The sequence below is a fragment of the Marmota monax genome, unplaced genomic scaffold (genome assembly GCF_021218885.2).
Source record: "Marmota monax isolate L192 unplaced genomic scaffold, Marmota_monax_Labrador192_F-V1.1 WCK01_AAM20220418_F8-fsc00012, whole genome shotgun sequence".
Lineage (NCBI taxonomy): Eukaryota > Metazoa > Chordata > Mammalia > Rodentia > Sciuridae > Marmota > Marmota monax.
In genome coordinates this window covers 29,999,444-30,010,308 of record NW_026695227.1, presented here as the reverse complement: position 1 = coordinate 30,010,308, position 10,865 = coordinate 29,999,444, and the positions used below count along the sequence as shown (strand labels likewise).

General features: G+C 47.0%; 1 protein-coding gene across 1 annotated transcript; it reads left to right on the top strand.

The window, feature by feature from the left end:
• Positions 1–1,655: 1,655 nt before the first annotated feature.
• Positions 1,656–9,485, top strand: Rnd1 (Rho family GTPase 1). Its single transcript, XM_046436367.2, has 5 exons — positions 1,656–1,893; positions 2,632–2,719; positions 5,342–5,451; positions 6,308–6,442; positions 8,385–9,485. The coding sequence occupies exons 1-5, from the start codon at positions 1,774–1,776 to the stop codon at positions 8,628–8,630; spliced, it is 699 nt and encodes a 232-aa protein (XP_046292323.1). The 5' UTR covers positions 1,656–1,773; the 3' UTR covers positions 8,631–9,485.
• Positions 9,486–10,865: the final 1,380 nt, after the last annotated feature.

The following is a 10,865-nucleotide window of genomic DNA, read 5'->3' as shown; positions in this document are numbered from 1 at the left end:
GGGTCTTGGAAGGCTTTTAAACATCCTTCCCTTTCCTTCCTTCCTCTCTCTCTCTCTCTCTCTCTCTCTCTCTCTCTCTCTCTCTCTCTCTCTCTCTCTCTCTCTTTCTCTGGAGATCATACCCAGGGTCTTGTGCATGCAAGGCAAGTACTCTACTACTCTACCAACTGAGCTATATCCTCAGCCCTAAACATCCTTTATTGTGGGGAAAATGTCCTTGGATAGCAACAGTGTGAATTAAGAGCTCTGATGGAATAAGACCCAGGGCATGTTGCTGGGTGCAGTGGCACATGGCCTGTAATCCCAGCAGCTCAGGAGGCTGAGGAAGGAGGATTGCAAGTTCAAATTCAGCCTTAGCAGTTTATCGATGGCCTAAGCAATTTAGGGAGATATTGACTCAAAATAAAAAATAAAAAGAACTCGGGATGTAGCTTAGCAGTTAAGCGCCTCTGATTTCAATCCCTGGTATTTAAAAAAAAAAAAAGAAAGAAAGAAAGAAAAGAAAAGAATAAAAGACCCAGGGCTCCAGAGGTATTAGACTTGTCCAGGTGAAGAGATCTAAAGACAGACTCTGGATTGCTCTCAAATTTGCCCTAAATTGGCTTCTGTTAATCCCTAATCCCCTGGAGGCCTTATTTGGACACCTTGGTTACTGGATAGTCAGTGATTTATATGAGCTATGTATATCCATGGTTCTGTCTAGTAGAGATGCCCCTGAGATGCAAGTGCTCTGAAGGATGAAGCTCATCTCAACCTTAGATTACCCTCCAGCTTCTAATCCCAAAGTCCCAGGCCTAGTCTTCCAGGCTGGACTTTAACCAGGTGACACATGTTAGAGTGTTAGTATCAGTTGGTGTCAACCTGGAATTAGACCTGCATCTGATTCATCCAGGAAGCTGAACCCAGGCAGCAGAACAAACACCTTTAAGCATCTCCTGCTAGGTCTGGGGTGAGAGGTTGTCTGGCCAACAGAGCATGTTGTTTTGTTCTCTTCCTGTGCTTCACCCCCCACTTGCAGATTCCCTCATTCTCTCTGCCAATCTCTGGTTCAAAAACTGTATGTTTGTTCATTTTGTGAAGGTGATTCCTGAGGGAGAGACTTTAAAACAGGTACAGCAAGAGAGATTTAAAAAGGGTATCTTCAGAAGAGACTTTAAAAGGGGTACCGTAGGAGCTGATATTGGGAGGCAAAGCCAGAAGTGGGAAGTGGTTTGGATAGGAATTAGATGAAAACAAAGGAGTCAGAGATCTCTGGGGCCATCCCGTCGTCCCTCCCCAATCCCAGGTGCTGCTTGTCCATAATTTAGGCAAGTCCTGTTCTCCTCTTGGGACAGTCCCTAAAACTCCATTTTGACTTCACCTTCTGTTTCCATGACTAGCTTATGTTTTTGTTATCTGGTGGATACTCCAAGATTATTTCATTTTGCTTCAATTCCTCTCCTCCCTCCTAATACAAATACAAAACAGCGTGGGAATCCCCTTTCAAGAGGAAGCAATGGTGCAGCTTTAAGAGAAAGGGAAGGGAGGAAGAGGGCGCTGACTCAGATCCTCTTACCATTGGATGCTGCAGGGGATCCCACCCCAGGGATTGGCTTCAACAGAGTCCGCCTCCTCTTGTGATTGGCTCAACCAGACAGATATAAGGGCACTGTGCCGCTTTCCTCCTCACTTGGAGGGAGGCAGGGAATTCAGCTGAGCTGGTGTGCTGGGGCACACCTGGCGCAACCCGCTCCTTTCTGAATCCCGAGTCCAAGTCCCTCGGAGGCTGCAATTATGAAGGAGAGACGGGCACCCCAGCCAGTGGTGGTCAGATGTAAGCTCGTGCTGGTGGGAGATGTGCAGTGTGGGAAGACAGCGATGTTACAGGTGCTAGCGAAGGACTGCTACCCGGAGGTGAGCTGCCCGTCGCCCAGCCTTTCCCCCTGCTCGCCCGCCCAGGGTCGATTCCCACCTGCCCAGGAGAGCCGGCTTCCCCACCCCCAGCCTGCCCCACCCTCAGCTGCTCTCTGGCTGGAGGATTGCCCTGCCTTGGCTTCCCCTGAGACCTGTCCCATTTCTGCCGCCCCGCCGGCTCCTCTTCACCTCTTCACCTATTACATCCCCTCTTTTCTTTCCTCCCTGGAGGCACTGGAGAGTCTGGGGTTTCTTCTTAGGTAATACCTGCCCACACCCTCACTGGCTCCTCAAAGGTTCCATGAGTATGGCTGCAGGCAGAATTCTGTTGCCCTTTTTTGCTGTTCACCTGGGCCAAAAGGCTTGAGGGGAGAATATTGAGGTCAGAATTGGCTTATGGTTCTGAAATTGGGAGAGAAATCTGGGAGGAGTGTGTGTGTGTGTGTGTGTGTGTGTGTGTGTGTAACCATCTAGGATATGGGGAGGGTGGCTTGCCCCTGGCTGGGGAAGGGGGCTGTGGTCATCCCTTGTATAGACCCAAGTGCCTGTGCCTCTATAGTCCTTTTCCTTCTGTCCCATGTGTTCCATCCTGCCCCATGTATCCCCTCCTCTGGCTCCTTATCCCCTGACACTTTAGTGTCTCAGAGGGTGGTGAGTGGCTTCTCCTGTAACCAGTACTAATTGGAGGGCTCTGAGGACAGAAGTGTCCAGATGTGAATGCTTCCTCTCTTCTCACAGACCTATGTGCCTACTGTGTTTGAGAATTACACAGCTTGTTTGGAGACAGAGGAACAGAGAGTGGAGCTTAGTCTCTGGGATACATCAGGTAAGGCTATGGTCCCAAATGTCCCTTTCCCACTTCCACTGGTAGTCTGCTGTATGTCTTTTAAAAATTATTTTCCCATTTGGTGGGGAGGAGAATAGGGAGCTGGAAATTCCTTGATTGGGAGTGGGAGCCATTGGTAAACTCAGTGGAATTGTCCAGGGATGCAGAGTGGATAAACCCCAGAAACCGTCAAGTTCTCTGGGTCTAGTTCTATCTTTCAGAGGCTGGGATGGTGAGGTGAAGTGGCCCATGAATACTCCTGGGGGTAGCAGGCAGGGCTTCTCCATTTCCACTCCCTGCTGCCCAACACACACACACACACATACACACACACAAACACACACACACCCCTACACTGCTCATCCTTGCACACAGCCTTTAGTTCCCCAGAGCAAAGTTGAATCAGTCAGGAGGCAGTTCTGCTGGAGGATGTTGGTGGGGCAGGGAGACAAGCCTGCTTTGGGGTGAATATTGCCCAGACTCAGTTTTCTCTCTTGCATTCCATCTTGGGCCACTGCTCAGCCTGCCGCAGCTCAGCTCCACTCGTCACACTACTGCAGCCTGGGGATGAAGTGATGCATCATCGATGTTTTGGAGGGTGGGGGAGATGGCTTAATCTAGGGCATGGTCATGTTGTGAATAGTGGTCTTCAGGGTGAAGGCTCTGACTATTTAACCTGTTCTGGGGTGAAATAGAAAATGCACTGTCTTTTGAAAATGGGAAACAATGTTTTCCCAGGCTCTCAACCCCAATCCTTTAGTGTTGGGCTATCCTTTGCTTTGATTCTGAATCCTTCTCATTTTCTCTTTACCCCCAATCTTTTTTTAATAGACTGGCTCACAGTCAAAATAAGGAGTAGAATTCAGCAAAGAAAGAAAATAAAATCCACTCCGATGCATATTCAGGCTGAGTTTAAAGAGGAACTGTAAATCACTAGGGGTTTCCTATTATCTGTAAAAAGAATGCCGCCCTACTCCTCCAAAAGCTGTTGTTCTCATGCTCCAATTTTGAGGTCTGAAAAGATTGGAGGTGGGAAGATGGGTATAAAGAAAATGAGACTCTCTTTTTTCCCAAACAAAAATTCCTCAAGCTTGTATGCTTTCCTCGGTTGCAGTGCCAGGGGCGGGGAGGCAGGGTTTGGATTATCCTGGTCTGTGCTACGCTGGCCTGGATCGGACTGGAATGCAGCTTGGCTGCATGATGTATGGTTTTTATTCTGCTGTACCCTCTCACCTCCCAGTCTTCTCAGAACCTTGCTGCAGCTCATCTCTTTTCACCACTACCGCCCAAAAACCATCTCTCCCGCTCCCTGCTCCTGCCCGCCTCCCCCCCGCCCCCCAGTCAGAATGCAGCCCTTGAATCCCCATCCAGATAATGGAAAATCAGCAAATGTGGTCTCTATATCCTGTGTTGCACTCCTGTCCTAGGATTTCTAAAAGGATGAAGGTTATCAGTCCTCCTCAGACTCCCTCCTTCAAATGAGGTTTCCATAAGAAAAGGAGGAAGTGATGTTAATGTGTGGAATGGGGCTTCCACACATTAGGACTAGGGTAACCTGTTCCCATTATTCATTTGCTGGTCTTAGGGGAGGGGGATCGCTTGAGCCAAAATGGAGACCTCCTCCCCTCCCCCTTCCCTGTGCTGCAGTGCTCCCTTTCCTCAGTGCTGCGGTGGTCAGACCCCCACCTCAGAAAGGGACAGGTTGGATTGCTGAAGGAGCAGGCAGCTATCCTAACTCCCCCTTACTTATTTTTTTTAATGACCAACTCCCCCCACCCCAGCTTGGATTTCCCCCCAGTTTCCATGGCGATTGTGGTGCAGGGAGAGGGGCTGCTTGCTATTCTGAGCACGGATTGTCTGGGTTCCAAATCCGCTACTGTTCCTTCCCCAGGGTGGAGGAGGGCAGGCTCAGCTCCTAGCTTTCACCCCTATCACACCCCTGGGTCTGCGTTGCCTACTCCATCCAATGAAGGACCCTTGCTCTAGCCTCTAAGTGCCCAGCTATTAGTGCTGCTGTCTTTTAGAGTGCTTCCCTCTTAGGAGCCAGGGGTTAGAACTTTCCTTTTACCCTTTGCAATATAAGTTGATTTGGGTGGGTGGGGGTGTGGGGTGCTGATCCTTGATGCTCTCCCCAGTCCAACTCTTAGAGTTCTGACCCCATGGCAAAATAATAGGGCAGCCAGTTATATAACAGGCTGTTTTTTTTTTTTTTTTTTCTCTTCACTGAGGAGACCCTGGGGCAGAGGAAGGGAGCACAGGTTGGGCAGCAAGCAGACTCCCAAGGAGAACTTAAACAAACCCTGATCCTCCTGCAAGGGTTGGCAGCATCTTTTGGGACTCAGAAAACTAATAGACCTTAAATAAAGCCCACTGTAGGAGATGCACACAGAGTCAAATTATATTTCAATCCCTTTTATTTTGCCCTCTTTCCGTTTTTTAAGACTAAGGAAGATAATAGTCTTACAGAGCTTTCTGGGTTGGGTCCCAAGCTTCCAGGCAGCATGCCTGGGAGATGGGTGGAACCTAAGGGATCAAAAATGGTATTCCCAGAGCCCTTGGGCTAAGGCCTATAGGGAGGGAAAATGCCATGGTTCACTATCAGCCCTTTCTCCCCTATGCCAGGATCTCCCTACTATGACAATGTCCGCCCACTCTGCTACAGCGACTCAGATGCAGTATTACTATGCTTTGACATCAGCCGTCCAGAGACAGTGGACAGTGCACTCAAGAAGGTAAGGAAGATAAACTACAACCTTGAACTCAGCAAGAGTATTAGAACCCTCGGGACCTTGTCTTCTATTTTTATGTACCATACCATCAAGAAACAGGCCAGGAAAGGCAGAGATTTGCCCGGGCCACACCATTAGCTACAACTCTGTGACTAGAACCTAGGTCTCCTTACCCCTCTACCTTCTGACCATTCAACTATCCCATATTGCTTTTCTAGAAGTCCAGCAAGGGGAGGGTGGTGTTGAAGATTCTGGAAATGAAAGACTGATAGAGACTTTTCGGATGATGTGATTTGAGGGTTGGGGATGGGATGTTTTGGAGGTAGATTCTATAGACCCTTGTCCACTAAGACAGGTGGTTCTGAAGTGCTGACAGGAAATGCCTGTGTCTGGGTGGCAAGATATGCCTATACTGAGGAGTCCCAGGAAACCTTATGGAACTAGCCTAGTTTCCCAAAAGACTCTGTGATTATGTCCTTCCCTTGGGAAGAGATTGGTTGTCTTTCACCTGCTATTCTTGACTTATGAGGCCCTTTGGGTTTTGGGGGGTAGATCCATGTCCTCTTTGCTTGGCAGGGAGTAGGAGGAGACTGGCCCCTGTGTTCTTCTTGGTGACTGGATTGTTGAGTGAAGGGACAGGCTCTTGGGTCAGCACTCTGGTGCCACCAAAGGCCTCATGGGCAGAAAGATGATGTAATTAGTGCAGCAGAGATGCTGTGAGTCAGAGGGAGAACTGGGTTGGTGATAATCTGAGTGGTGTGTGTGTGGTGTTGCCAACTAGGCTTCTTCCAGTATCTATCACTGACTCTCCTTCCTTCCTTCCCTCTTCCTCTTCCCTTCTTCTCACTTGGTGCCTCAGTGGAGGACAGAAATCTTAGATTATTGTCCCAGCACCCGTGTTTTGCTTATTGGCTGCAAGACAGACCTGAGAACAGACCTGAGTACACTGATGGAGCTGTCTCACCAGAAGCAGGCACCTATCTCTTATGAGCAGGTATGTGTATATATGTGTGTGCGTGTGCACGAGTGTGCATGCTGGAGGGTGGGTGGAGAAGGCCACAGGCAGAGGCCTTGATACATGGCCTTTGCTCAAAGTTTCTTGCCATGGCAAGAGGGAATTGGTGTTAGGGGCTTTATCTATAGTTAGCAAATTAATCACTTGGATGGTGTGTTGAGTACCTACCTGTTTACCCAGATGTATGCTCTAGGTGAGTAGATAAACAATTCATGAGGGTTTTTTTAAAAACAATACCTTTATTTTGTTTTATTTATTTTTATGTGGTGCTGGGGATCGAACCCAGTGCCTCACATATGTCAGACGAGTGTGCTACCACTGAGCCACAACCCCAGCCCCATGTGAGGTTTTTTTTTTTAATTTTTTTATTTTTTAGTTGTGGATGGACCTTTATTTTATTTATTTATTTATAGGTGGCACTGAGAATCAGACCCAGTGCCTCACACATGCCAGGTGAGCACTCTACCCTGAGCCACAACTCCAGCCCCCGTTGTGGGTTTTTAAGATTGTTTTCTGTAGACCACTTGCAGTGGAATCATTAGAGCTGCCTAACTGGGTGCAGTGACACAAGCCTGTAATCTCAGCTACTTTGGAGGCTGAGGCAGGAGGATCATCAAGTTCCAGGCCAGCCTGGGCAACTTAGATCTTGTCTCAAAATAAAAATTAAAAAGGGCGGGGAATGAAGTTCAGTGGTGGAGGGCCCCCAAGTTCAATCCCCAGTACCATGCAGGAAAAAAAAATCATTAGAGGTCCTTGTTAGAATCTTGAATTCTTGTCTCCCTACCTGTAAAATCACTTTGGAAGCTGAGCAGGTGGCTCACAGTTGTAATCCCAGCAACTCGGGAGGCAGAGGCAGGAGGATCAAAGCCAGCTTCAGCAATTTAGCAAGGTGCTAAGCAACTCAGTGAGACCCTGTCTCTAATAAAATACAAAATAGGGTTAGGGATGTGGCTCAGTGGTCCAGTGGTACCAAAAAAAAAAAAAATCCCTTTGGGAGAAAGACATGAAAATCTACATTTTTAATGAGAATCCTGGATAATTTCTAACACATAGAATCATTTCTTTTAAGCCAGTGTTTCTCATTAGAGTCATCTGGGAGAGCTCTTAAAAATATTAATGCTAGCTGGGCACAGTGCTGCACACCTGTAATCCCAGTGACTCAGGAGGCTGAGATAAGAAAATCACAAGTTCAAAGCCAGCCTCAGCAATTTAGGGAGACTCTAGCAACTTAGACCATGTCTCAAAATTAAAAATAAATAAATAAATTAAAAGGGCTAGGGATGTAGTTCAGTAGTTAAGCACCTCTATGTTCAATCTATGGTATCTCCAAAAATATACACACACACACATACATACATACATACATAGTAATGCTGGGATTGGGGATAGCTCAGTGATACAGCATGTGCTTTATATGCATGAGGCCCTGGTTTAGATTCCTAACACCACACAAATGACAAACAAAAACCAAATGCCTATACTCTATCCCCCCAAATTCTTATTTACTTGCTCTACGATCACTATAGTTTTAAAAGTGTTTCAGGTGATTCTAATGTGCAGTCAGGCTTCACTTGCACAAAATAACCGGCTTAGGAGTTAGAATTGTAGCTCCATGGTAGAGTGCTTGCCTAGCACATGTGATGCACTGGATCCAATCCTCAGTACCACCAATAAATAAATTAATTAAATAAAGGCATTGTGTCCGTCTACAACTAAATATATATATGTATATATAAAATAATAATATAAAATATAAATATATGTAAATAATTATATATATATATAAAATAACCCACTTAGGCTGGTGGTAGGAGACTGGCAGTGGGGTGCCATCTGGAATAATCCTAGGAGCAGCACTTAGAAGTTCACGTTTACCAACCATTTTGGACTACTGTATTAATGACTTCACCCCCTCCCTCAGGGATGTGCAATAGCCAAGCAACTGGGTGCAGAAATCTATCTGGAAGGCTCAGCTTTCACCTCAGAGAAGAGTGTCCACAGCATCTTTCGGATGGCATCCATGGTGTGTTTGAACAAGCCTAACCCAGTGCCCCCGAAGAGCCCTGTCAGAAGCCTCTCCAAGCGACTACTCCACCTCCCCAGTCGCTCTGAACTCATCTCTTCTACCTTCAAGAAGGAAAAGGCCAAAAGCTGTTCCATTATGTGAAGTGGGAGTTGGGAGGGGAGATAACCCCCCACTTCCTCCCTTAGGGTGCAGAGGCACGGGGAGAGGGAGGATGAGACAATTTAGGACACTGGACATGAGTTTTCAGATGGCCACCGTGAGGGCTTGGAAGGAGACAGGAATGGTATGAGGATGGAGCCAGGCCTGGCATGAGGACCTGACATTGAGCAAGAACCATCACACCCCAAGCCAGGCACTAGGTTTGGAGGGGGCAGCTGCCCCAGTGCCCCTCACTCCAGAGGAAGGAAAGGTGTGGGGGAGTGGGGGGGCATGTTGGCCTCATGGGCTTGGGGGCCTACAGGAGCCTCACCTTCAGCATCATGCCTGTTCCACACAGTATTTCCATGCAGGCTGGGGGATGGGAGGGGTCCCTGAGCCGTTCTCTTCCCCTCTAAGCAGGTGGCAGAGGAATGGAGAGTGGGGAAGCCAAGAGACAGCTCCCTTGGGAGCTTAGCCCAGGTGCTTTGCAATGAAATCAGAGGGGCAGGGGCTGGTCAGAGCTGATGAGAAGGAAACCTCATCTTTACATAGCCTCATGAAGAGGTGACATCATACATTCACATGCTTCTCACCTAAGTCCCCAGGGTCCAAGGGAGAAGCCCCAGACCCCCTTCTCTTGCAGAGTGTGGGGGTGGTGGTGCTGCAGGGGCAGGGCCGGGTGGGGGTCACCAGACTTTTCCTGCTCTTAGGGCAGTACAGCTGGCATTTGTTTTATAGACTCTTGTCTTTGGAATTGGGGGGAGGGGGGAGTGTTTCAATCTGTTATATGTTCTGTGTTTAAAGAAGAAAACCTATTTATTAATGAAAAATATAACACATATAAACAAGTTGACTCTATTTTATTTGTTGTTTGTTTTCTTGATCATTAATAATCAGGGAAACACTTTTCTGGAGCCTTTGTGTGGGTTGCAGAGTGACTACCTCCATGGTTCCCTAGCACCTCCAACATAGAATTTCTTCATTTCCCCCATTCCCAGCTTCAATCCCACTCACGTCCTCTTAAGCCAAGGAAAATCTCCTTAGCCCTTACCCTTTAAGTTCTAACACTTTGGACTGGAGAATGCTTTTGTTTTGTTTTTGTTTTTGTAAGGGGGATGGTTGTCCTATTTAGATGGCATCTGGCAGATACTAGATGACAGTAGCATCCACTTGTTGTCATAGTCAAAACTGTCTCCAGATATTGCTAAATGTCCCCTGCCAAAATTACTTCCAGTTGAGGACTACTGTCCTACAGAATATTGAGGAGAGAGAAAGCAGCTGAGTAGCTGAGTTCCACCCCTAGCAGAAGGTGCAGTGACTGGGCTTGGGTTATAGCTCAGTTGGTAGAGTGCTTGCCTCGAATGCACAAGGCCCTGGGTTCAATCTCCAGTACCCCCCCCACACACACACATACAGGTGCACAGACTAAGCCAAGGCAGGTGTAGACTTCTGAGGTGCCAGTTTTAAGTTCAAGAACAGGTGACCTCTGTCATTGAACTTTCAATTCCAGTTCCTACTGGGTACAGTGGTGCACACCTATAATCCCAGTGACTCAGGAGGCTGAGGCAGGAGGATTGTAAGTTTGAGGCCAGCCTTAGCAACTTAGACAAAAAAGAGGTGGAGATGTGGCTCAGTGGTTAAGTGCCCTGCCTCTGGGTTCAATCCTTGGTATCAAACCAAACCAACCAAAACCAAAAATACATAATTCCAGCTCCTGTTGATTATAGCTCAGGGGCCTTAATTTTCCTTCTTCTCAATGACTCACAACTCTTGTTTTCCAAGTTTCATAGTGTAGTGCTGGATTAAAAGTTACTATGTACTTAAGTGCTCAGCACATAAGGGATTTACCTACATTATCAAATTTAACCTTATAAATGATCATAGCTAACATTTGCTGTTTTTACTGTGGGCCAGGGGCACTTTTGAGTTGTGATTTATTCCTGTGATTACCTTTTGAAGCACTAGCTACTTCATTTTACAGCAAAATCATTCAGGTTCAAAGGGATTAGTTAATGTGCCAAAGGTAATACAGCTAGAAAGTGATAGAACATGGTTACAAATCCAGGTAATCTGGTTCTAGATTATGCACTCTTAACTATTCTGCTATCCTATCCCGTGAGACAAGAAGTATTAATTATCCCTATTTTATAAATGAGAGAGAAAAACAAGAGGTGTCATATAACATGCACAAGATCATGCTAGCTAGTAAATATTTGAATCAGGATTCAATCTAGATAT

Excerpts from the sequence above, each read along its gene's own strand:
- Rnd1 (XM_046436367.2), top strand. The coding sequence starts at position 1,774 with ATGAAGGAGAGACGGGCACCCCAGCCAGTGGTGGTCAGATGTAAGCTC. Across the intron at positions 1,894-2,631 it reads CGAAGGACTGCTACCCGGAG|ACCTATGTGCCTACTGTGTT; the intron begins GTGAGCTGCCCG and ends CTCTTCTCACAG. Across the intron at positions 6,443-8,384 it reads CACCTATCTCTTATGAGCAG|GGATGTGCAATAGCCAAGCA; the intron begins GTATGTGTATAT and ends CCCCTCCCTCAG.